The sequence below is a fragment of the Lynx canadensis genome, chromosome B2 (genome assembly GCF_007474595.2).
Source record: "Lynx canadensis isolate LIC74 chromosome B2, mLynCan4.pri.v2, whole genome shotgun sequence".
NCBI lineage: Eukaryota > Metazoa > Chordata > Mammalia > Carnivora > Felidae > Lynx > Lynx canadensis.
Genome location: NC_044307.1, coordinates 75,428,746 through 75,456,412, shown reverse-complemented (window position 1 = coordinate 75,456,412; position 27,667 = coordinate 75,428,746). Strand labels below are relative to the sequence as shown.

The 27,667-nt window shown below is 37.9% G+C and overlaps 1 protein-coding gene across 1 annotated transcript in view; it reads left to right on the top strand.

Moving 5' to 3' along the window:
• Positions 1-27,667, top strand: part of ME1 (malic enzyme 1) — a 194,282-nt gene that overhangs the window by 22,473 nt on the left and 144,142 nt on the right. The window contains exons 2-3 of the mRNA XM_030315911.1: positions 5,489-5,622; positions 9,632-9,781. Of these exons, the coding sequence (XP_030171771.1) occupies positions 5,489-5,622; positions 9,632-9,781 (284 nt within the window). The remainder of the gene's footprint in view (positions 1-5,488; positions 5,623-9,631; positions 9,782-27,667) is intronic.

Here is a 27,667-nt window from a genome sequence, read left to right as displayed (position 1 = left end):
TAAGTTTGCTTATATGTTAACTTTTTTTTTTTTTAATTCATGAAGATTAGTAATAGAATATGAGCCCAATCATAGGACTTTAACCTGGACCAGTTCCCAAATTTTTAAGCCGTAGTTTTTTTGCTTTGTTTTGTTTTTGGTTGTTGTTTTTTCAGAGTCAAATTGACACTGTTATGCCATAGAATATTTGGTTAACAGCATATGGGGGGTTGTAGTTACTAAACATGAAAGAATATCAGAAGATACCCAGATGGCATTGTCATTCACATGGCATGCAATATGGGAGACCTGTTAGGTCAGACCGACATTGGAAAATTTATGTAAAAAGACTGGCTAATATACCACTAAATGACTAAGTGCCATTATTAAGTGAACACAGGAGAATATGTTAGTGCTTCTGATAATAAGTCTTATTCTCATAATATTGATAATTTTTATTCTTGGTTTAGAGGCATATTTTCAAGGTGTAATATTCAGAAATTTACTGATTTTTTACATATGTTCATGTATTTTTGAGGCTCAGTTTTACTCTGGCTTTTTTCCCATTTTTAACTTACAAATTTTTCATTTTGAGCAAGAGAAAAATTTATTGAATTTTTCTTTCTTTTTCAATTACATTACTGTACATAATTCTGTTTAAAAATTTTTTTTAATGTTTATTCATTTTTGAGAGAGAGAGAGAGAGAAAGAGAGAGAGAGAAAGTATGAGCAGGGAAGGGGCTGAGAGAGAGGGAGACACAGAATCCAAAGCAGGCTCCAGGCTCTGAGCTGTCAGCACAGAGCGTGATGTGGGGCTCAAACTCACGAACTGTGAGATCATGACCTGAGCCAAAGTCTGACACTTAACAGACTGAGCCACCCAGGCGCCCCTACATAATTCTGTTTTATTCTGAAGAGTTATTCATGACATTATGTTTTTTTTTTTAATTAAATTTTTTTTAACGTTTATTTATTTTTGAGACAGGGAGAGACAGAGCATGAACGGGGGAGGGTCAGAGAGAGAGGGAGACACAGAATCTGAAACAGGCTCCAGGCTCTGAGCTGTCAACACAGAGCCCGTCGCGGGGCTCGAACTCACGGACCGTGAGATCATGACCTGAGCTGAAGTCGGACGCTTAACCGACTGAGCCACCCAGGCGCCCCTCATGACATTATGTTTTAAAGGATCAGTCTTCCCAGATATTTCTTTAACAGGTGAAGTATGCTTTCCATTTTACAATTACTTTTTTTTAAAACAATATCCCTTACTGATTGCTTTTAATTTTAAACTTAATTTTACCGGAATTAATATGCTAATCAGTTTCCTCAGCAGCAATTGTACTATTTTTTAAAATTTTAATATTTCTCAGAAGTATTTAAAGCTTTCCATTTTGTTTATGTAGCAAATTACTGAATCCCAGTTATGTCAGGTACTTTTAACATTTATTTATTTATTTTGTTTAAATTTTAATTAATTTATTTTAATTAAATTCAATTAACTTTAGTTCATATACAGTGCAATATTGGTTTCAGGAGTAGAATTCATTGATTTCTCACTCATATACAATACTCAGTGCTCATCACCACAAGTGCCCTCCCTTAATACCTATCACCCATCTAACCCATCTCCCACCCAACTCCCCTCCAGCAGCCCTCACTTTGTTCCCTATCGTTAAGAGTCTCTTTTGGTTTCTTTCCCTCTTTTATCTCCCTGCCTCCCACCCTGCCTTTCCATGTGTTCATCTGTTTTGTTTCTTAAATTCCACATATGAGTGAAATCATGACATTTGTCTTTCTCTAATTGATTTATTTCGCTTAGCATACATTCTGTCTCCATCCGTGTTGTTGCAAATGGCAAGATTTCATTCTTTTTGGTGGCTGAGTAATATTCCATTGTCTGTGCATGTGTGTGTGTACATATATACATACCACATCTTCTTTATCCATTCATCAGTGGGTGGACAGTTGGATTTGCCATAGTTCAACTATTGTTGATAATACTGCTGTAAACATTGGGGTGCATGTAACTCTTTGTATCTGTATTTTTTTCTATTTTTAATTTCTTGAGGAACCTCCATACTGAGTGGCGGCACCAATTTGCATTCCCACCAACAGTGCAAGAGGGTTCCCCTTTCTCCACATCCTTGCCAACACCTCTTGTTTCTTGTGTTGTTAATTTTAGCCATTTGGACAGATGTGAGGTGGTTATCCTGTTGTGGTTTTGATTTGTATTTCCCTGATAATGAGTGATGTTGAGCATCTTTTCATGTGTCTTTTAGCCATCTGGATGTCTTCTTTGGAAATGTATCTATTCATGTTTTATGCCCATTTCTTAACAGGGCTGTTTGATTTTGGGGTGTAGAGTTTGATATGTTCTTTATACCAACCCTTTATCAGATATATCATTTGCAAATATCTTCTCCCATTCTGTAGGCTGCCTTTTAGTTTTGTTGATTGTTTCCTTTGCTGTGCAGAAGCTTTTTATCTTGATGAAGTCCCAATTGAGTTCATGTTTGCTTTTGTTTCTCTTCCCTTGTCTAGTAAGATTTTCTCTGGTTGAGGTCAAAGAGTTTGCTACCTGTGTTCTCCTCTAGGATTTTGATGGTTTCCTATTTCGCACTTAAGTCTTTCATCCATTTTGAGTGTATTTTTGTGTATGGTGTAAGCAGTGGTCTAGTTTCATTCTTTGGCATGTCACCGTCCAGTTTTCTCAACATCATTTGTTGAAGAGACTTTTTTCCATTGGATATTCTTTCCTGCTTTGTTAAAGATTAGTTGACCATATATTTGTGGGTCCATTTCTGAGTTTTCTGTTTCATTTCATTGATGTATGTGTCTGTTTTTGTGTCAGTTCCATACTGTCTTGATGACTACAACTTTGTAATATATCTTGAAATCCGGAATTGTGATGCCTCCAGTTTCATTTTCCTTTTTCAGGATTGCTTTGGCTATTTGGGGTCTTTTGTGGTTCTATACACATTTTAGGCTTGTATGTTCTAGCTCTGTGAAAAATGCTAGTGGTATTTATTTTTATTTTTATTTTTTTGTTTAATTTTGAGAGAGAGAAACAGAGCACAAGCAGGGAAGGGACAGAGACAGAGGGAGACACAGAATCTGAAGCAGGCTCCAGGCTATGAGATGTCAGCACAGAGCCCTATGTGGGGCTCAAACCCACGAACCATGAGATCGTGACCTGAGCCGAAGTCAGACGCTCAACCAACTGAGTCACTGAGGCACCCTACTGGTGGTATTTTGATAGGGATTGCATTAAATGTGTAGATTCCTTTGGTAGTATGGACATTTTAACAATATTTAGTCTGCCAATCCATGAGCATGGAATGCTTTTCCATTTCTTTGCATCCTCTTCAGTTTCTTTCATAAGTCTTGTATGCTTTTCAGAGTACAGATCTTTTACTCTTTGGTTAGGTTTATTCCTAGATATCTTACTGTTTTTGGTGCAGTTGGAAATGGGATCAATTCTTTGATTTCTTTCTCTGCTGCTTTGTTATTGGTATATAGAAGTGCAACAGATTTCTGCTCATTGATTTTATATCCTTGGACCTTGCTAATTCATGTATTAGTTCTAGGTACTTTTCTAAGCACTAAAAATGGAGCAGAGGAAAAGAAAAAAAAACCCAGACAAAATCCTAACCTCATGGAGTTTGCATTGTGGTTGGAGACACAAACCACTGATAAAAAAGCAAATGGCATGCAGAAGGTTCTAGCAATACCACGAGTGTCTCCTGGTGCCTACTGGAACTCCTAGGCAAAGGACTCACAGGCTGCACTGTCTGCTGTTCTCTAGGCATCCAGGAGAGAGTGGTTGGGCCAGCCACAGCTGAACACTATGGATTATCATTAGGAAAGGGCCCATCGAGCTCCTGGGGAACAGAACAGCTCCACAGGACCCCCAACTGAACTTGTAACAATGGGGCATTTGCAGTCATAAGAGTGGCTGCTAGTGGAGAAAAATAATCTGGAAACTGGACACCACCTGTGCTGATAGCACTTGGGAGACCTTCTGCTGAGAAGTCAAGATTGTATACAGCTTCTCATTCTGGAGGTTCTGGAGCCATCACTCCCAGCTAGCCCTTGTAGGCAACTTAGAGTGCTCCACTATGTGTCATTCAGTGGACTAATTTATTTGACTTTCTTCAGTCTGTTCCCTGACCCAGAAGTTTAATTAAACATAAGGCTTTTTCATCAGTGACATGAATAAATGGGCCTATTAATATAAAAAATAAGAAGAAAGAAAGAGTTGCTCATCTGTTGACCTCCTTCACCTACTTTCTGAGGTTCAATGTGTTCATTTCTCAACAGTCAGGGTCTGTCATCTACCTCTGGGATGAACCAAATTGTCTTTTCCCCTGAGTAATAAACCTTCTAAAGACTTAGGAATCACTGTTCTACCATTGCAAGAAACTTTCAGGGGCAGAGGAGGATGGCTGTAGAATCACCCAATACAAAGTCAGTGGACACATGTCTACCCATCCAAGCTGTCTTAAGAAGCGTCAGTAATGGTCATAATGAGTGAACCCAACCATCATCATTTTGGTGCACTTTTGCCAGACCCAGAGAAACAGTTGTCAGTCTAGTCAAAGAAGTGTTTTGGGCTTCGGTAGCCCCAGGAGGAGTCATCTCCAGGGGAATGGCTCATCCCATTCTTCCAGATTAATGACTACTGGGGTTTCCCTGCTAATACTTCCCCTCTTATTATATTCCAGCAAATCTCTTCAGTCCATTCTGGGTTTTTGTATCAGCCCATCAGTTATATTTTGTTACTTATTTTTGAGCTTCATGTTTTTTACAGTCAGTGTTCATGTAAACAGATAACATAGTATAAAATAATAGGGTTCTAATGGACATACTGGCTGAGTCTGGAGAGGCTTTAGAGAGGCATTAGAGAGGAGGGAGCATTTAAGGTCAGGCTTGAAGGACAGAGAAGCAGAGAAAAATTTTTGTCCGTGGTGTCATGAAAGAATAAAAGGGTGTGGTATGTTTAGGCAATGGTGAGAAAGTTTGTGTAGCTAGAAATGTAATAAGAACAGTAAGAGATAGTTTGGGGGAGCAGTGTTGGGTGTCTCAATTATATATAAGGGATTTCCTGATCTATTTTATAGGTTGAGGAACAGCAGGTCATAGGTGGTTCATAATTTTAAAATGTTCATAATTTAAAAATCTCTTGTAACTCCTATTCATTTATATATTTAATGACAGTAATAATATTTATGTCTTTCATTTGCATATCTTCACATCATTTTCTCCATTACCTAATTTCAAACCTCAAATATGAATGACACAGACCTGAAAATATTATAGTACTCTAATATACAAAGATGAGGAAACTGAGGTATTGAGAGATTACACAGTTGGATGGCCTTGTTTAGGCAATACCAGATGTTCTGATTTTTAATTCCATATATTTGTTGGATTTTAAGTGTGTGTACATCTATAGTTTTTGGTTATTATTCCCTTTAAATTACTGTTTGTTTGTTTTTTTCCTCCATAGGACTTGGCTTTTACCCTGGAAGAGAGACAACAATTGAATATTCATGGATTGTTGCCACCTTGCTTCATCAGTCAGGATATCCAGGTTCTTAGAGTAATTAAAAATTTTGAGCGTCTGACCTCTGACTTTGACAGGTAACATATTCCTGAAGATGATTTTTATGTTTCTCTTAGGCAGTTGTCTATTTTTTTATTGGATGAGGAAGTTAAAATATTTAGTGATTTGGACAGAGTAGTCAAGTTTGAGAAGAATTTGCCTAGAAATACAATGATGTTTTTAAAAAAAAAATTACCTTCAGTAGCAGCATTTGAATAATATAAAATTTTCTTTTCTAAACTATATCCTCAGAGAGACCACTTTTCTCTTGTGATCAAATGGTTGCTATAAAGGTGAATTATCAGGAAATGCTATTCTAAAATATATGTATTTTTTATTTTGAGATAGAGTGTGAGCAGGGGAGGGGCAGAGAGAGAGAGGGGACAGAAGATCTGAAGCAGGCTGTGAGCTGTCAGCACAGAGCCCGACAGGGGGCTCAAACTCATGAACCGTGAGATCATGACCTGAACTGAATTGGATGTTTCATTGACTGAGCCACCCAGGCACCCCAGGAAATGCCATTCTAGACAGAGCAAAACAGGTCATAGTGGCTTTTAGTCAGACTTTAAGTTCATTGTAGATAAAAGCATACTTTTTCAACTTCCAAGCTTGGTTCTGACACTACTGCAGATTTGGGTCACTTACTTTTAGAATTCAGTTTCTGTGTCTGCACAAAGGTGAAAGTAATGTTTTCCCTACCTTTGGAATTAGAGAGCCCTTGGTTGGAATTCTGGCTGTATTTCATGAGCAGTGGGGCCTTGAGCAAATTGCTGCAGCCACTGCCATGACCACTGTACATGCCTGGCCCTGTGCTTTTGACCTGGCCCTTTCTTAATAAGGTGCTGAAACCCTCCAAACCTCAGGTTTTTCATTTGTGGATTAAAAGAAGTGACAGTTCTTTGAAAATATTGCTGCAAAGGTTAGAAGAGGTAGCAGACCAGTACCTAGTAAGTATTTGTATTAGGGTTCTCCAGAGAAAAAGTACTAACATATATATAACAAACATAACCTGCTGGTTCTATATAGATTGATTGATTGATTGATTGATTTTAAGGAATTGGCTCACATGATTATGGAGCCGAGGTAAGTCCTAAATCCGTAGGCTGACTGGCAGGCTGGAAACCAAGGGGAGAGTTGCAGTTCGAATCCAAAGGCAGTCTTTGGCAGGATTCCTTTCTGCCGTGGGGTTGAAGAGATTAATAATAATAATAATGAAGTAGCAGTCCAATTTCCCTTTGGTAGTCAGGATCAATCAACCCATCCCAACCCACCCCAAAAGAAAAGTAATTCTTTTCTTTGCTTGTTGATTCAGAGGCATATGGTGCCCAGAGTGGCTAGCAGTGGTTTTAACTTCCAGTTCAGTGAAATCATTGTCTCCTGGTAGAAACATTCCTCCCTTTGGAACTAAGACTTCTAGGCTGGCAGAGCATAAGTTCACAGGGACAGGAAGCAGAAATTTTGTTAGTCACCGGAATGGGGGGGGGGTCATAGTGGTGCCACTTTTATTTCCATCCTTTGGTTCGTTGACCTGTGAATCCTGGCTATAGGAGAAATAGCACCATATATTGGACACTGATTCAGAGTATAGCTAGCATTCTGGAGAACCTTGCCTCAGCTTTGCAAGGTGTTGCCACTTACCTCGTACTGTAACTGAGTTACCAGAAGGCCATTCTACCATTCTGTCAAGCCAGCTGCTTCAGGATGGTGGGAAACATGGTAAGACTAGTGAATTCCAAGAACATGGGCCCATTGCCACATTTCATTTGCTCTCATTTGAAGTAAGTTCCTTGATTAAAAGAAATATTGTGTGGAATACCATAGTGGTGTTTAAAGCATTCTATAAATCTGTGGATTGTAGTTTAGCCAGAGGTATTCTGTGCAGAGAAGGCAAATTTGTATCCATAGTAAGTGCCTATTCCAGTTAAAAAAAAAAAAAAAAAGCACCACCCCTCCATGATGGAAGCAGTCCAGTGTAATCAGCTTGGAATGGTGCCATATCAGGTGCCCAGCATTGGTCTCTTCTGCTGGCGCATGGGGTACTCAGCAGTGTCTGTAGTTAGATTGGTCTGGTGAGTGGAAGTTCATGTTGCTGAGCCCATGGATAACCTCTATCACTGCCATGGCTACTTTTCATGAGCCCATGAGCTTCCCAGGGGCAGCTGAGGAAGGAAGCTGATCCATTTGCCTAATGTGTATGTTTGCTGTTTCTTGAACTCCTTTACAATCTCTTTCATTTGTTCTGTTAGTCTTTCCTTCAGACTCAAATGTTTTTACTTTACATTCTTTTCCTGGGCCATTTACCTCTACCGTGTAAGAGCTAGTCACGTTCATGTTTTTACCATAGACTGTTCCTCAAGTATTTATTGAACATCGGCTCAGTGTCAGGTGCTCTTTCAGACATTAGGATTATAGACAATGATCTCTGCCCTCATGGAACTTAGGTAAATTATTTTTAAAAATTATTAAATACTAAATAGTAAAATAATAAATTAGTATGCTAGAAATTGACAGGTGCTAATGGAAAAAAATAGGATAAGAGGGGCTGAGAATATTGAGGGATGGTATGGTTAGTTTGCATTATTATATTGTCATATTGATCAGGATAGACTTCATTGAGAAGATGACTTATGAGTGAATAATCAAAGGCAGTGAGGTGATTAGCCATGAGGAAATCTGGGAAACAGTGTTCTTCACCTGGTATGTTCCAGGATCAGCAGGGAGACTTATGTCGGGATCAGAATGAGCTTGGGGAATATGGTAGATTGGGAGGGGAAGTTAGCAAGGTAATGGAGGACAGTTTCCGAATGGCTTTGAAGGCCACTATAGGACTTTGGTGTTATTCTGAGTGAAATGGGGAGCCATTCAAGGTTTTAAGTAGATCAACAAGACCTGATCTATTTTTCAAGAAGATTGTCTGCAACGTTGTGAATAGAATGTAGACTGGAAGAATATTTAGGAGACTAATACAATAATAATAATTATTAATACAAGAGATTAGACCCAGGATGGTAGCAATGAAGGTGTGTAGATTTTGGGAATATATTAAGGGTAAAGCCAACTTAATTTCCTAATATATCAGAGATGAGTGTTAGCTTTCAGAGAAGAGGAGGAAGCAGCAACGAAACAGGAAAGGAATAACCAGTAAGACAGGAAGAAAACCAAGAACAGTATGATGGCCCAGAAGTCAAGTAAAAAGAGTATATTGAGCTCTAAGGAAAGACACCTGTGTCAAATATTTTGAAGGGTAAAATAAAATGAGGTCTGAGAATTGATCACTGATTCAGCAGTGATGATTTCCACATAACTAAATCAGTTTTAGCTTGGCCGAAAGTCATCATCTTCAAATGTTACAGGGATTGGTGTAACCCATCTGTTTGCCAAACATTAGAATCCTTGTATCTCTGGCTCCAAATTTTGTGCATTTTCAAGTCTTCTGGTGAATGAAAATGAACCTAAAAAGTATGGTAAGACTGTTAAGTGCAATTTTGCAAGACTATTTTAAGTTGTACTCAGCGGTTTGGGTGTTATTCTATGAATTCTCGAAGGTTACAGGTAACATAATAAGGTTGGTGTTTAGAAAGGTAACTCTGGGTTAGAAATGCCTCTAGAAAGAAAAAGGACATTTGATAAAATGATAAGAAAAGTCTCTTGAACTTGCCTACCTTAGTAATTTTTAGAGTCACTGTTTATTCCTTATTCATTTCCCTTGGTTATTCAGTACTACAAGTTAAAAGATGAAGTCTATTTACTTAATATTTAAATTCTATCTATAGTGGCATTTTCATTTTAAAATAGGGATAAAATCTTTCCAGGTATTAAATAAACCTGCTGTTTCAGCAATGATTTTAATGTTTGAATAAACCTCACTCAGGTTCATGGTTCTTCATTCTTTGAGGTGTTTAAGAATATTTCTAAAGTCGTTTTTGATCAGATGTTTTCTTTATGACCTAAAAAGTACTTAATACTTTGTTGAAAAATGGTTAAAAATCTAAGCAGCTATTTCATGATTTGTTGGAATATAGATCTCATTATGTCCAATTTCCACAGGTATCTTCTCTTAATGGATCTTCAAGATAGAAATGAAAAACTCTTTTACAGAGTGCTAATGTCTGACATTGAGAAATTCATGCCTATTGTCTATACCCCCACTGTGGGTCTGGCTTGCCAGCAATATAGTTTAGCATTTCGGAAGCCAAGGTATGTAAACTTTCACTTTAAAAACACTTGAGTCTTTATTTTTTTGTAAAGGTTTTATAATAATTAAGAAATTATTGAATGGAAGTTAATTTTGGAAAAATTGAAATCAAATTTCATTTAAAAGAACTTCAGATATAAATATGTGTAAACATTAAAAAATATAGTATTATTTTTCTAGATTTAAGATCATGGGAAAGCATTATAAGCCAATTTAGGTTTCCTTTTATAGACAATAAATGAACTTGTTTTTTATTTGGGAAGAAAGTAATTGACCATAATTAAGCTTGACTTTGAAATGTTAATTAACACTATTTTCTATACATATTAGAAGTTAAAACAAGGATTCCAAATTTTTCTGAAAATGAATACATTTTCTAAATTAAGAGTTGGCATTAAAGTAGCTCTTTAAAAAAAATAAATTAGCTCTTTTGTTGATTTTCCTTAAGTGAAATATTAGTCACCTTTAAAGTTGTGTAAAATATAGAATATAATTTTTCTAAATCCAGAGCTTTATTTTATTAATTATATTACTTTAAATACTTTGAAGCAGGATGCATTTGAAATAAATAATAAATAATACTTTTAACAGCAGCAAAATCAAAAGCTCAAGTTGAATATATTTATGCTTCAGAACTTATAGTTCTGAATTTAAAGATAAAAAATGTTTGTGAGTTTATACCACAAGTAAAAAAGCTTATTAAAAGAACTGCCAATGGGGCGCCTGGGTGGCTCAGTCGGTTAAGCGTCGACTTCAGCTCAGGTCACGATCTCGCGGTCCGTGAGTTCGAGCCCCGCGTCGGGCTCTGGGCTGATGGCTCAGAGCCTGGAGCCTGCTTCCGATTCTATGTCTCCCTCTCTCTCTGCCCCTCCCCCGTTCATGCTCTGTCTCTCTCTGTCTCAAAAATAAGTAAAAAACGTTAAAAAAAAAAAAAAAAAGAACTGCCATTGAAAGGAGTGTTCCAAAGGTAATATCTGAAACTTAGATTGAATATGTGGATTTCCCATAGATAATATTGGTAATATTTAACACACTTGTGTCATGTTATTCTTTGTATAAAGAAAAGAATTGACCCCATCATCCCTTGTATAAAGAAAATAATTAGATAAATATCTGTAGATGGTCTGTTAAGTTACATTAATAGCATATATCTATATTGCATTTATAAAATAGCTGTATTAACAGTGGATACATATTTTATTAATAGAGCAAGAGTTAGAATTTAGCTGGTAATTGTATTGTGAAGAATAATTTTGGGGGGTATAGAAGTATATTTATTTTTTAATCATACAAACAATATATCTTCATTATTGAAAAAATGAGAAAATACAAATATGTAGAAGGGAGAAATGCTTTGGAAATACCTAATGTCATTATACCAGAAAACCTTTAAATTCACACAAATATATAGTGTTTTCCTTACACAAAGATCATACTATATAAGCTCTTCCTTATCTGTCTTCTCTCAATGACATGAACATCTCTCCATGTCTATAAAGTGTGTTTCTAAAAATAGTCTTCATAAAAGCATAAGTGTGTAACACTCGGCTGTTTTAAAATGTAATTTAAGCATATTTTTTGAAATTGTAACTGTTTGGGATATACTGAGAAATGCTAACTATAAGAGATGTAGAGGAGCATAACTCAAAGGATTTGGGTTGAAGTTGACATAGAAGTCCCAATAGCAACAATTACTTTTTGTGCATTTAGTATACATTAGATGATTTTCTAAGGGCTGAGCATACATTGGTACACCTATAAATCTAAGAGCAGAAAAGATAGGGAGATAAAAAATAAGTGAACTGTCTAGGATGTTGGAAGGTAATAAATATTAGACAAACTAGGGCAGGAAAAGGGCATTTGGAGCGTCCATCGCTCAGTGGGGGGGTAGTTGCACCTTTAAATAAAGTGGACAGTGTAGGGCCTCATTGGAAAATGATACCATAGTAGTGAGGGGGGCAGTCATGTAGATATAAAAGGAAACATGTGCCAGGCCCTAAGTGGGAACATGCCTGGGGACAAGGAGGCCAGTGCGCTGGTGATGTGAGAGAGAGGAGAGTGGTAGGTGAAGTCACTGGTATAACATAAATGAGCACAGAACCTGTAGTTTCTTGGAGGCTAAAGAACATTAGCTTTTACTAGTAGTCGAATGGATAGAAGAACCAGATGGCCTGGGTAGCAGGCTATTGTAAACCAAGTGAGAGAGGATGGTGTCCAGATTAGGCCAGCATTACAGTTAGGGGTGATGGAATTATTCTGCATAGATCAAGAAAGTCATGAGGGTTTCCTGTTGGATTGGAGGCTTCCTAGAGCAGTGGTTAGAAGTGGGCTCTGGAGTAGATTGCCTATATTTTCGTACTTGGTTTTGCTACTTGTTTTAGTCTTGAATACATTATTTATCCTTTGTGTGTCTTAGTTTCCACCTCTGTGACATGGGGATTAAGCTGCAGCCCACCATCCTTTATCTACATTTAAAAAATTTAAATTTGGGATAAAACCTGATGTGTCTGAACCCATTTGGTGGCAAGTGGAACTGAATTTATATAAGGGTATTTATAGTATTTATCTGACAGTGTTATCTGTTTTTCTTTAGAGGTATTAATATATTGATTATAGGGTGCTTGCCAGAAATAAATAAATTGATAGATTGAAGGAAGGGGAAGAGGAAGAGATGGGGCAGGAGGTAGCAGAGCATTTGTAACAAAATGCTCACAAACGTTGAATCTTGGTGGAGATATTCATCTTATTATTCTTCCAACTTACGTACAGTATTTGAAATTTAGGTAAAGGAATGCTTTACTAACAGAGAAAGTAAAGTTCCTAAAACTATTTATATATGATATTTATATATGATCTATATATTTACATAAATAAATATATATATAATCATATTTATATATGGTTGCTTTATGGCAGTTTCCTTTCATGTTAATTTTAATGTGTAGATCTTGCTAAACTTTTGATGATTTTGAAGTTCTTTAATGGAATCATTCTCCTGGCTTCTCTTAGGACTGTAAAGAAAGGAACCTGTTTGAAAATGTGTTATGTGGGATATATTTAGACATTGTATTTAATTGGACAGGAAACTGTTATTGTGTTTGAATAATAATGGATCTTTCAGGCCTCATTTAGCATATAGATTATTTTTTAACGTTTTTTTTTTTTTATTTATTTTTGGGACAGAGAGAGACAAAGCATGAACGGGGGAGGGGCAGAGAGAGAGGGAGACACAGAATCGGAAACAGGCTCCAGGCTCTGAGCCATCAGCCCAGAGCCTGACGCGGGGCTCGAACTCACGGACCGCGAGATCGTGACCTGGCTGAAGTCGGACGCTTAACCGACTGCGCCACCCAGGCGCCCCTAGATTATTTTTTAAAGCCAAAATTGACAAATGTCTATTTAATCTTTCTTACTGCAACAGCAAGTATTGTAAGACATTCAGAAAATGAACAGGAGGATTCCTCTTGTTATATTTACTTTGTATAATTGGGGGTAGCAATTAGGAACATAATAAGTGAAAGTTAAGAGATAATAGTATAAGTACTGAGCTTAATACAATTGCAAACAGGTATATCTTTGATCTCATACTTTCTAATATATCTTAACCATATTGATGCAGGCTGGCTGGGTCCAAGGACCCAGAGGGAGGTCCCGTAGGACCAGCCAGGAGGGTTCTTGGCTTCCTGCAGGATAAAAATCAAACTTTCCAAGAGGAAGTAAAAGAGAGTTTTTTAAGGTATGCAGAGTGTGTAGATATGGACAGAGTGTCTGGGAGACTGAGGAAGGAAGAGTGAACCTCGTCTTTGCTTGGGGCCTGGAGTTTTTTTTTTTTTTCAACGTTTATTTATTTTGAGGACAGAGAGAGACAGAGCATGAACGGGGGAGGGGCAGAGAGAGAGGGAGACACAGAATAGGAAACAGGCTCCAGGCTCTGAGCCATCAGCCCAGAGCCTGACGCGGGGCTCGAACTCACGGACCGCGAGATCGTGACCTGGCTGAAGTCGGACGCTTAACCGACTGCGCCACCCAGGCGCCCCGGGGCCTGGAGTTTTTATTGAGGATGGTGGTCTGGTGCCCAGATCTTGTCAGTAATCCAAGAATGAAGAATATTTAGGTATTCTCCATAAGTCACTTGTGCCCTGCAGCCAGGGGTCTTGAGTCAGTGGTCTTGGAAAACATTCGTGATGACCCTGCCCGGTCACTCCTTCAGTGTTATCTATTGTGCTCAAAGTCTCCAAAGAAATCATTAAATCCTTGACCTTTGCAAGGAAGACATACATTATGTGTTCTATGAGGTGTGTGTAGGGGGGTGGGGCATAGGTCCTAGCAAGAGTAGAAGCAGAAAAAAAGAGAAAAAAGTCAAGAGTGAATAAAGCAGTTTTTCATGGGCCCTTTGAGTTTCCCTGTCTCAATATGATACTTTTCTATGACTAGATATTTTTCATTTTAAATATGGCATTAAAATCTGGCTAGGTATCCAAAAATAAGTTCTTATATGAATAATTCTGCCAACATATTTTTTCCTAAGGTATGATGCTGGATTATCCATTTATTGGTCTTCTGTGGAATTTCTTTTTTCTTTGGCATAGATACTTTGGGTTTTTCAAAATGTTGTGGATAATGATTTTTAAAAATGTCGAGTTTGTTTGGATTATCTTGTTCCCATGTACCCATAACATTTTAATTCTTGCAGAATTTTCAGTATTTGGTATTACAATATGCTTATGTCAGCATATACAATTGTGGCTAATTTGTAGATAGAGGTGATTTTTGGAGCTAGACATGATTCTTTTTGTATTTTTGCAGAATGCTGAGCCTACTGTGTTACTTGAATTACTTGTATTCTGTAAAACTTTTTTTTAAAAGAAAAATTTAATGCAAATTGATAATGCAGGTATACATAAAGAATCGCTAAAGCAGATTTATGTAATTTCTTTGGAAATATTTTTACCTGTTTTATTTTACACTGCATTTTCCAAGAATCCTCTCTTTCTCTTCTGAGCTCTTATTAGCTACATATCATTTTACCATGCCTTTGGCAATTAATCATGTGTCTTCTTTTGATATTTCTAATGTTCTATCAAAGTACTCTTGGTCTGTTTTTATTTTACTTTTTAATTTATTTTTTATTGACATATAATTGACATAACATTATATTAATTTCAGGTGCACAACATAATGATTTGATATTTGTGTATTGTGAAATGATCACCACAATAGTTTTAGTTAAAATCCATCACCATACATGGTTATAAAAAAATTTTTTTTCTTGTGATGAGAACTTTTTTTTTTTTTAACATTTATTCATTTTTGAGACAGAGAGAGACAGAGCATGAATGGGGGAGGGTCAGAGAGAGGGAGACACAGAATCTGAAACAGGCTCCAGGCTCTGAGCTGTCAGCACAGAGCCCGACGCGGGGCTCGAACTCACAGACCATGAGATCATGACCTGAGCCGAAGTCGGCCGCTTAACTGACTGAGCCACCCAGGCACCCCTGATGAGAACTTTTAAGATCTATTCTCTTAGTAGCTTTCAAATGTGCATTTTTATTATATGCAGTATTATTAACTGTAGTCACCATGCTGTACATTACATCCCGTGACTTATTTATTTTATAACTAGAAATTTGTACCTTTTCAACCTTTTTACCCACTTCACCTACTTCCTGTCCCCCATGTTTGGCAATCACAATCTGCTCGATCTGTGAGCTCAGTTTTTTTTTCTCTTCTTGGTCTTTCTTGTTGGTTTTTTACTATTTATTTGTTCCCAACTAGATTGTAAGCATCTAGAGAGAAGGGATCATATTGTATAAATTATTCCTCTATTTCCCACGCTTTTAAGCTTAGTGCCTGGGTAGTGCTGAATATGTTATTTGGTACCTCCTAGAAATAGCAACTTAATATTACTCGATTCATTCATTCTCATAACAAAGCATAAAATACTGGTATGTTCTTTATTTCTCCTACTCTTTAAACATATTATTCTAACAGGTAAATTTTCATAAAGAATTGATTTGAAAGAAATTGGACTTACTCTGAGCAATCAGGCTATGAGGAAGTAAAATTTTGTTTACATACAGACAATACAACTGTAAACTTCTATAATCTTCCTTTCAGCTACTCATTTTTATCTAGTAGATCACTGATACGATTTTGGTAAAAAGGATGAGCTAACAAAAAGGTTTGATGATGGTTTTTTGTTTTGTTTTGTTTTGTTTTTTAAAAAGGCATTTCCAAAGTTTGATCTGACTAGTACCGTTGCTTGGTTTGCCAGAAATTATGGTGAAAAAAGCATTCAGTGCTCAAATTAATTGAAGAAAACCTGAATTGGCTGAAATTAAACAGGATTCTTTAAGATTTTTGGAGTGATACCTATTTTGCAAGTTTTGGAGGGTGGTATTAGATTTAACATAGTTAATATACCTTGCATAATTCTTGGCACAAAGTAGTGTCCCCAGGTAGTGGTTGTTACAACTGATATTATTATAACTCCCAGGATGATGATGATGATGATGATGATGATGATGATTTTGATGATGATGATTTTTTTTAACGTTTATTTATTTTTGAGAAACAAAGAGTATGAGCAGGGAAGGCGCAGAGAGAGAGGAAACACAGAATCTGAAGCAGGCTCCAGGCTCCGAGCTGTCAGCACAGAGGCCGATGCAAGGCTCAAACTCACGAACTGTGAGATCATGACCTGAGTCAAAGTTGGATACTTAATCAACTGAGCCACTCAGGTGCCCCGTAACTCCCAGGTTTCTTGATAACTCAGTGGATGGTGGTATCATTCACCAAGTTTCAGAGTAATGGAATATGTTTGTAAGGGAGATAGTTCTTTTCAGGACATGGTGAATTTAAATGTCTGTGGGACTTCCAAGTAGAGAAGTCTAGTTGGCAATTAAATGTATGGACCTGGAACTTAGTAGATAGTATAGTTAAAGCTCCTTGTATTTTAACTCCCACATTATGTATGCTACATAGATGGTACCTGTTTTGATTTTGACAATGGCAAAGGTTATCAACAAGACTAATTGTCAGAGATTCAGTCAATAAGATGTTCTATTTTTTTTTACTTTATATTTCCCCAGAATATTCTTAAAGAAATGCACGAAAGGAAATATTAAGATGAACCAAAACAAAATACTAAAATAGTTTTTCAACACTTATAGTTTGTTTGTATATATATTTCCTTCACAATTCCAAAAAGGACTTGTAGTGTTTGTTATTTAAAATACGAGGACTAAGCTTTTATTACCCCAAGTTCAATTTTATATGAAGACAAATACCTAGTAATATAGAAACAGTTAAAACCATGACCATAATTAGACCGTGATTAGAAATGGAGATTGTTGGAGGCGCAGGAAGATGGCGGCGTAGGAGGACGCTGGGCTCACCGCGCGTCCTGCTGATCACTTAGATTCCACCTACACCTGCCTAAATAACCCAGAAAACCGCCAGAGGATTAGCAGAACGGAGTCACCGGACCCAAGTGCAGACCAGAGGCCCACGGAAGAGGGTAGGAAGGGCGGCGAGGCGGTGCGCGCTCCACGGACTGGCGGGAGGGAGCCGGGGCGGAGGGGCGGCTCGCCAGCCAAGCAGAGCCCTCGAGTCCGGCTTGCAAAAGCGGAGGGGCCTGACGGACTGTGTTCCAACAGCAAGCGCGACTTAGCGTCTGGGAGGTCATAAGTTAACAGCTCTGCTCGGAAAGCGGGAAGGCTGGAGGACAAAGGGAGGGTGAGCTGCGGAGCCCCCGGACGACAGAGCTCAGTTTGGCGGGGAACAAAGGCGCTCGCCAGCGCCATCTCCCCCGCCCATCCCCCAGCCAAAATCCCAAAGGGAACCGGTTCCGGCCAGGGAAATTGCTCGCTCCTCGCAAACACCCAACTCTGTGCTTCTGCGGAGCCAAACCTCCAGCAGCGGATCTGACTCCCTCCGGCTGCCACAGGGCCCCTCCTGAAGTGGATCACCTAAGGAGAAGCGAGCTAAGCCTGCCCCCCCTCCCGCCGTGCACCTTGCCTTCCCACCCCAGCTAATACGCCAGATCCCCAGCATCACAAGCCTGGCAGTGTGCAAGTAGCCCAGACGGGCCACGCCACCCCACAGTGAATCCCACCCCTAGGAGAGGGGAAGAGAAGGCACACACCAGTCTGACTGTGGCCCCAGCGGTGGGCTGGGGGCAGACATCAGGACTGACTGCAGCCCCGCCCACCAACTCCAGTTATACACCACAGCACAGGGGAAGTGCCCTGCAGGTCCTCACCACACCAGGGACTATCCAAAATGACCAAGCGGAATAATTCCCCTCAGAAGAATCTCCAGGAAATAACAACAGCTAATGAGCTGATCAAAAAGGATTTAAATAATATAACAGAAAGTGAATTTAGAATAATAGTCATAAAATTAATCGCTGGGCTGGAAAACAGTATACAGGACAGCAGAGAATCTCTTGCTACAGAGATCAAGGGACTAAGGAACAGTCACGAGGAGCTGAAAAACGCTTTAAAGGAAATGCAAAACAAAATGCAAACCACCACGGCTCGGATGGAAGAGGCAGAGGAGAGAATAGGTGAACTAGAAGATAAAGTTATGGAAAAAGAGGAAGCTGAGAAAAAGAGAGATAAAAAAATCCAGGAGTATGAGGGGAAAATTAGAGAACTAAGTGATACACTAAAAAGAAATAATATACGCATAATTGGTATTCCAGAGGAGGAAGAGAGAGGGAAAGGTGCTGAAGGGGTACTTGAAGAAATAATAGCTGAGAACTTCCCTGAACTGGGGAAGGAAAAAGGCATTGAAATCCAAGAGGCACAGAGAACTCCCTTCAGACGTCACTTGAATCGATCTTCTGCACGACATATCATAGTGAAACTGGCAAAATACAAGGATAAAGAGAAAATTCTGAAAGCAGCAAGGGGTAAACGTGCCCTCACATATAAAGGGAGACCTATAAGACTCGTGACTGATCTCTCTTTTGAAACTTGGCAGGCCAGAAAGAATGGGCACGAGATTTTCAGGGTGCTAGACAGCAAAAATATGCAGCCGAGAATCCTTTATCCAGCAAGTCTGTCATTTAGAATAGAAGGAGAGATAAAGGTCTTCCCAAACAAACAAAAACTGAAGGAATTTGTCACCACTAAACCAGCCCTACAAGAGATCCTAAGGGGGACCCTGTGAGACAAAGTACCAGAGACATCACTACAAGCATAAAACATACAGACATCACAATGACTCTAAACCCGTATCTTTCTATAATAACACTGAATGTAAACGGATTAAATGCGCCAACCAAAAGACATAGGGTATCAGAATGGATAAAAAAACAAGACCCATCTATTTGCTGTCTACAAGAGACTCATTTTAGACCTGAGGACACCTTTAGATTCAGAGTGAGGGGATGGAGAACTATTTATCATGCTACTGGAAGCCAAAAGAAAGCTGGAGTAGCCATACTTATATCAGACAAACTAGACTTTAAATTAAAGGCTGTAACAAGAGATGAAGAAGGACATTATATAATAGTTACAGGGTCTATCCATCAGGAAGAGCTAACAATTATAAATGTCTATGCGCCGAATACCGGAGCCCCCAAGTATATAAAACAATTACTCATAAACAGAAGCAACCTTATTGATAAGAATGTGGTAATTGCAGGGGACTTTAACACCCCACTTACAGAAATGGATAGATCATCTAGACACACAGTCAATAAAGAAACAAGGGCCCTGAATGAGACATTGGATCAGATGGACTTGACAGATATATTTAGAACTCTGCATCCCAAAGCAACAGAATATGCTTTCTTCTCGAGTGCACATGGAACATTCTCCAAGATAGATCATATACTGGGTCACAAAACAGCCCTTCATAAGTTTACAAGAATTGAAATTATACCATGCATACTTTCAGACCACAATGCTATGAAGCTTGAAATCAACCACAGGAAAAAGTCTGGAAAACCTCCAAAAGCGTGGAGGTTAAAGAACACCCTACTAACGAATGAGTGGGTCAACCAGGCAATTAGAGAAGAAATCAAAAAATATATGGAAACAAACGAAAATGAAAATACAACAATCCAAACGCTTTGGGACGCAGCGAAGGCAGTCCTGAGAGGAAAATACATTGCAATCCAGGCCTATCTCAAGAAACAAGAAAAATCCCAAATACAAAATCTAACAGCACACCTAAAGGAAATAGAAGCAGAACAGCAAAGGCAGCCTAAACCCAGCAGAAGAAGAGAAATAATAAAGATCAGAGCAGAAATAAACAATATAGAATCTAAAAAAACTGTAGAGCAGATCAACGAAACCAAGAGTTGGTTTTTTGAAAAAATAAACAAAATTGACAAACCTCTAGCCAGGCTTCTCAAAAAGAAAACGGAGATGACCCAAATAGATAAAATCATGAATGAAAATGGAATTATTACAACCAATCCCTCAGAGATACAAACAATTATCAGGGAATACTATGAAAAATTATATGCCAACAAACTGGACAACCTGGAAGAAATGGACACATTCCTGAACACCCACACTCTTCCAAAACTCAATCAGGAGGAAATAGAAAGCTTGAACAGACCCATAACCAGCGAAGAAATTGAATCGGTTATCAAAAATCTCCCAACAAATGAGTCCAGGACCAGATGGCTTCCCAGGGGAGTTCTACCAGACATTTAAAGCAGAGATAATACCTATCCTTCTCAAGCTATTCCAAGAAATAGAAAGGGAAGGAAAACTTCCAGACTCATTCTATGAAGCCAGTATTACTTTGATTCCTAAACCAGACAGAGACCCAGTAAAAAAAGAGAACTACAGGCCAATATCCCTGATGAATATGGATGCAAAAATTCTCAATAAGATACTAGCAAATCGAATTCAACGGCATATAAAAAGAATTATTCCCCATGATCAAGTGGGATTCATTCCTGGGATGCAGGGCTGGTTCAACATTCACAAATCAATCAACGTGATCCATCACATTAACAAAAAAAAAGAGAAGAACCATATGATCCTGTCAATCGATGCAGAAAAGGCCTTTGACAAAATCCAGCACCCTTTCTTAATAAAAACCCTTGAGAAAGTCGGGATAGAAGGAACATACTTAAAGATCATAAAAGCCATTTATGAAAAGCCCACAGCTAACATCATCCTCAACGGGGAAAACCTGAGAGCTTTTTCCCTGAGATCAGGAACACGACAGGGATGCCCACTCTCACCGCTGTTGTTTAACATAGTGCTGGAAGTTCTAGCATCAGCAATCAGACAACAAAAGGAAATGAAAGGCATCAAAATTGGCAAAGATGAAGTCAAGCTTTCGCTTTTTGCAGATGACATGATATTATACATGGAAAATCCGATAGACTCCACCAAAAGTCTGCTAGAACTGATACATGAATTCAGCAAAGTTGCAGGATACAAAATCAAAGTACAGAAATCAGTTGCATTCTTATACACTAACAATGAAGCCACAGATAGACAAATAAAGAAACTGATCCCATTCACAATTGCACCAAGAAGCATAAAATACCTAGGAATAAATCTAACCAAAGATGTAAAGGATCTGTATGCTGAAAACTATAGAAAGCTTATGAAGGTAATTGAAGAAGACTTAAAGAAATGGAAAGACATTCCCTGCTCATGGATTGGAAAAATAAATATTGTCAAAATGTCAATACTACCCAAAGCTATCTACACATTCAATGCAATCCCAATCAAAATTGCACCAGCATTCTTCTCGAAACTAGAACAAGCAATCCTAAAATTCATATGGAACCACAAAAGGCCCCGAATAGCCAAAGGAATTTTGAAGAAGAAGACCAAAGCAGGAGGCATCACAATCCCAGACTTTAGCCTCTACTACAAAGCTGTCATCATCAAGACAGCATGGTATTGGCACAAAAACAGACACACAGACCAATGGAATAGAATAGAAACCCCAGAACTAGACCCACAAACGTATGGCCAACTCATCTTTGACAAAGCAGGAAAGAACATCCAATGGAAAAAAGACAGCCTCTTTAACAAATGGTGCTGGGAGAACTGGACAGCAACATGCAGAAGGTTGAAACTAGACCACTTTCTCACACCATTTACAAAAATAAACTCAAAATGGATAAAGGACCTAAATGTGAGACAGGAAACCATCAAAACCTTAGAGGAGAAAGCAGGAAAAGACCTCTCTGACCTCAGCCGTAGCAATCTCTTCCTCGACACATCCCCAAAGGCAAGGGAATTAAAAGCAAAAGTGAATTACTGGGACCTTATGAAGATAAAAAGCTTCTGCACAGCAAAGGAAACAACCAACAAAACTAAAAGGCAACCAACGGAATGGGAAAAGATATTTGCAAATGACATATCGGACAAAGGGCTAGTATCTAAAATCTATAAAGAGCTCACCAAACTCCACACCCGAAAAACAAATAACCCAGTGAAGAAATGGGCAGAAAACATGAATAGACACTTCTCTAAAGAAGACATCCAGATGGCCAACAGGCACATGAAAAGATGGTCAGCGTCGCTCCTTATCAGGGAAATACAAATCAAAACCACACTCAGGTATCACCTCACGCCAGTCAGAGTGGCCAAAATGAACAAATCAGGAGACTATAGATGCTGGAGAGGATGTGGAGAAACGGGAACCCTCTTGCACTGTTGGTGGGAATGCAAATTGGTGCAGCCGCTCTGGAAAGCAGTGTGGAGGTTCCTCAGAAAATTAAAAATAGACCTACCCTATGACCCAGCAATAGCACTGCTAGGAATTTATCCAAGGGATACAGGAGTACTGATGCATAGGGGCACTTGTACCCCAATGTTCATAGCAGCACTCTCAACAATAGCCAAATTATGGAAAGAGCCTAAATGTCCATCAACTGAGGAATGGATAAAGAAATTGTGGTATATATACACAATGGAGTACTATGTGGCAATGAGAAAAAATGAAATATGGCCCTTTGTAGCAACGTGGATGGAACTGGAGAGTGTAATGCTAAGTGAAATAAGCCATACAGAGAAAGACAGATACCATATGGTTTCACTCTTATGTGGATCCTGAGAAACTTAACAGGAACCCATGGGGGAGGGGAAGGAAAAAAAAAAAAAGAGGTTAGAGTGGGAGAGAGCCAAAGCATAAGAGACTGTTAAAAACTGAGAACAAACTGAGGGTTGATGGGGGGTGGGAGGGAAGGGAGGGTGGGTGATGGGTATTGAGGAGGGCACCTTTTGGGATGAGCACTGGGTGTTGTATGGAAACCAATTTGTCAATAAATTTCATAAAAAAAAAAGACTATAACAAAGAGATCTGAAACAATCTATGCAGAAAAATAAATAAAATATAATATTAAAAAAAAAAAAGAAAAGAAATGGAGATTGTTTACTCATATGGAAACATAGTTTTTGCAGATGTGCCGGAAGTTCAGCAAGTGTTGTAGTCTTATAGGGTGAGAGTCTTGGTTTTGATGGGAATCAATGTAAAAACAAACCTTCCCAGAGCTAATACTGCTTTAACCCAATAATGTTCTTATTCTGTAGTGCAGATTATAACTATAATAACTATCATTGAACAATTTAGAATGGACGCTTTCATATTCTTTTTAAATTTTCTCATGTTAGATCTACCTGCTTTTAAAAATTTTTTTTTAAATTCTTGTTTATTTTTGAGAGAGAGAGAGAGAGAGAGTGCGAGACAGAGTGTGAGCAGGGGAGAGGCAGAGAGAGAGGGAGACCGAGAATCTGAGGCAGGCTCTAGGCTCCGTGCTGTCAGCACAGAGCCTGACACGGGGCTTGAATTCACAAAACGTGAGATCATGACCTGAGCCGAATGAAGGCAGGCACTTAGCCAAGTGAGCCACCCAGGCGCCCCTACCTGGTTTTCTTAAATGTAATCTATTTTTGTGATGTCCTAAATAGCTGTATGATGGGAATTTCACTTTATTAAGCTATAAATACTTAAGTACCTCAGTAATTTATAAATCAAGCGTTTAATTTGCTTATGGGAAAGAAATATGGTTTCACAGACAGTTTTAATAACTATTGGTGAAATGTTCAACCCTTGAAGTAAGGCTGTGGCACTTTTCAATAATTTAATGCTATCTGGTTGTTACTGAACCATTGTGATGTAAACAGCCAAGTGATCTAGGGCCCAGAGGTTAATAGATATCTCTTGCTGTCCCAGATCCCCTCAGTGTCAGCACTGTAGGGTGTCTGGGAAGGGGTGAGAGCAGGTTATACCCCTATAAGAGGTCCTGGATACAAGAGGCGCCCAGGAAGACCAGGGCTATTCTTTTTTTTTATTATTTTTTTATTTTTTTAACGTTTATTTATTTTTGGGACAGAGAGAGACAGAGCATGAACGGGGGAGGGGCAGAGAGAGAGGGAGACACAGAATCGGAAACAGGCTCCAGGCTCTGAGCCATCAGCCCAGAGCCTGTGACGCGGGGCTCGAACTCACGGGCCGCGAGATCGTGACCTGGCTGAAGTCGGACGCCTAACCGACTGCGCCACCCAGGCGCCCCAAGACCAGGGCTATTCTTGATTGGATTTGGCTTTCTTCAGTTAAGCGACTTCAGAATCTTTAAAAAAATGTAGTCAACTTTTGAGAATCAGGGAATATTTTTGCCTTTAAACTCTGGTTTAGTTTGTAATTTTTATCTTTTACTGTATTAGGATTTTCTGTATCTCTAGAGACTCAAATAGTTGATGTTTAAGAGAGTAACTCATTTTTTAATGTTTCTACAAATCATTTTAATGTTTGATGTTAATAAACTTTTCCACCATTTACCTACAATAATAAACCTTTGATTTTGATTTATACTTATTTCAGAATATTCTTTTATTAATTGATCTCCTTTCCCTTGAAATAGGCCTAATATTTGCATCTATTCCACTTTAAAGTATGAGAAAAAGCACTGTATATTGGAATTTTTTTTTCAAAGATTTGAAACAAGTTAGATGGAATGTCTGGACTAGTTCAAATCTCTTACCTGTTAATTCAGCTGATTTTTTAGAGATAATTATTTGCAAAATTATGATATTCTTGAACTAGTAATTCAAATTAACTTTTGTTTCTGAGCAGACTAAATGCGATATTTAAGAAAATGTGTTTGTGACTTGTGCTAAACAGGAGTTGAGGTAGAGAATCCTATATCTTAAGTGCTGGAAATTCAGTGTGTGCCCAGAGGTGGTTTAAGATTCCAGACTTTCTTTTTTCCTAAGTATTGCCATAATTAGGAAAAATTTAGAGAATGGAAAAAATGTAGGCATGATTCAACATTAATTCTTCCTATCAAGATCTAAGGATTGTCTAAGTGTATGCAAAGACATATAAATCTCTTCAGCAAGGCAGTGAAACTTATCTTTTACTGTAAAAGACCCTTAAAAGTGTAAAGTAACAGTTCATCAAGTCTCCATATTCATGTAGAGATTTTAAATGTGGAAAACTTGAATGGAAATGTAAGTTTAGGATCCAAAAATAACTCTGCTACAATCCGTGTGGTACATCCAGGTGTTTTGATTTAAATTTATACACAGCATACAGAGAATTAAGAAAATTGCCAAGTTTTATGTCCAGCAGTATTTATGAAAATATATTAATTAGGGCATCATTATGTATTTTTAAGAAGGGTTATAAATCAGTGTTGTTATTACTAAGAATAAAGTTTTTTTTTTTTTCAAATGCAGGCAATAGTTCTTTATATAACATCATGTCAAGAATATTGCATTTAGTTTGGATGCCATTCTTTTCAGGGTCGTTGGCAAACAGACACGAGTGACCAAAGCAATAAGAGTTATAACTTGTCATATTAGAAAGGGCTGGTGAAAATAGAAATATTTAAACTAAAAGAGGAAACTTGAAAGGGATATAGCTAACTCTTCAATTATTTGAAAGATTTTCATGTGGAAAAGAAGTATAAACTTGCATGGTCTAGCCCCCAAGTGTAGAGCTAAAATCAGAGGATGGACATTATATTACAGGGATATAGATTTAATTTCAATGTAAAGGAAGATTTTTCTGATAATTGAACTGTCATTAGAATAAACTTCCTTACTCTCCATCATTGGAAATACTTACATGGTTTGGATAATCTGTTGGTGATATATTATAAATCAGATTTTTGCATTGAGTGTGATTATAAAGTAGTTGAATTCTAAGGTCACTTTTAACTAGAAAATTCAATGAACTTTTAAAAGAGCAGCCTACAAATGAATAATTCCTAGGTGCTTGGAACATCTCACAATTAACTCACACCTCATTTCAAAAAACCCTTTCTAATTCAGAAAGTTTTTTCGTGACCACTTTAATCATAATTTTAGGAATTATTTAAAATAGTATGTTTTGAAGCAAGGATTTTAAACAGATTTACAGTGATTTGATGACACATCTCATCAAAATTCCTACTCCTTCACCCAAACACACAAACACATGTCAGTTTACACAGCTGTATCCTGGCTACAATGTTTTGATTTCAAAATTTCTCCAGTTTTAATGGATAAAAAGTTTAATGTTGACATTTTCTTACTTGAAGTAATTACATCTTCTGATCTAATCTTTTCTGTAGTTTTTTTTTTTTTTTCAGACTATTTGTTTTTCTGTATATGCTTTCAAAGTCTTGGATATATATATTTAAACTTAGTTATAGTTTAGCTAGTAGAGGCATTATTAGGAAGAATTTTCTTTAAGGTGATGTTTCTACCTCCCCTACTGGCCCCCTCTGCCCAAATCAGTAATTGAGGAGAATCGCCAGGTTAGAGTTTGCCCTTTCCAAAGTTTTCTACATGCCTCTCAGGTATGCTTCTGAAATTTGGAGATTTGTTTCTATCAGTTTTCTTTTTTGTTGTTGTTTTAAGTTTTTATTTATTTTTATTTTTGAGAGAGAGAACACAACTGGAGGAGTGTCAAAGGGAGAGGGGGACAGAGGATCCAAAGTAGGCTCTGTGTGGCCAGCAGAGAGCCCAATGCTGGGATGGAACTCATGAACCATGAGATCATGAGCTGAGCCAAAGGCAGATGGCTGAGCCACCCTGGGGCCCCTGTTTTCATCAGTTTTCTTGACAAAATAATCTATAATTATCATCTAAGAATGCTTTTATATACCTTTAAAAATGTTGGTTATTTTATACATAAGTAATTTTATAGTATAAAGTTTAACTATTTTAAAGGCAAAATCGAAATGGTCAATTTTAGCTTCATATATGTGATATGTTCACAGTAGTAAAATTTATAAAATATTTGATAGCATTCCAAATTATATAATTATCTATGAAAGTTACTGAATTTCACTTTTTTCTAAGCAAATAAATTTCTCATTTAGCAATATACATCCTAGTCTTAATATGATTGTCTAGTGGCTGAATGAATGGCATTCATAATAATTTGGAGGCTATCATATTTTACCTATTTTACAAAAATAGTGTTGCCTTGTGAAATAAAACATTTTCACTATGAAATGAGGTAATTTATTTTAAAAGCTGAAAATGTTGTAAGAATATTATTTCCCTAATGGAAGAAGTTAATTTTTATTGACAATATGCCAAATAAATGCCATCTGTCTGTTGAATTCAGTGTTACATTAGGATTCTTTCCAGTATTTTCTACTATGGAAGGTCCTTTGGATTTTAACTATAAGAACATCGGTTACTTTGTAGTTAATTGGTATGCTCATACTAATTAAATTTTTTTAATGTTTATTTATTTTTGAGAGAGAGAGAGACAGAGCACGAGAGAGGGAGGGGCAGAGAGAGAGGGAGACAGAATCTAAAGCAGGCTTCAGGCTCTGAGCTATCAGCACAGAGCACAGCATGGGGCTCGAACCCAGGAACCACAGATCATGACCTGAGCCAAAGCCGGATGCTTAACCGACTGAGCCACCCAGGTGTGCCCCTGCTCATACTAAT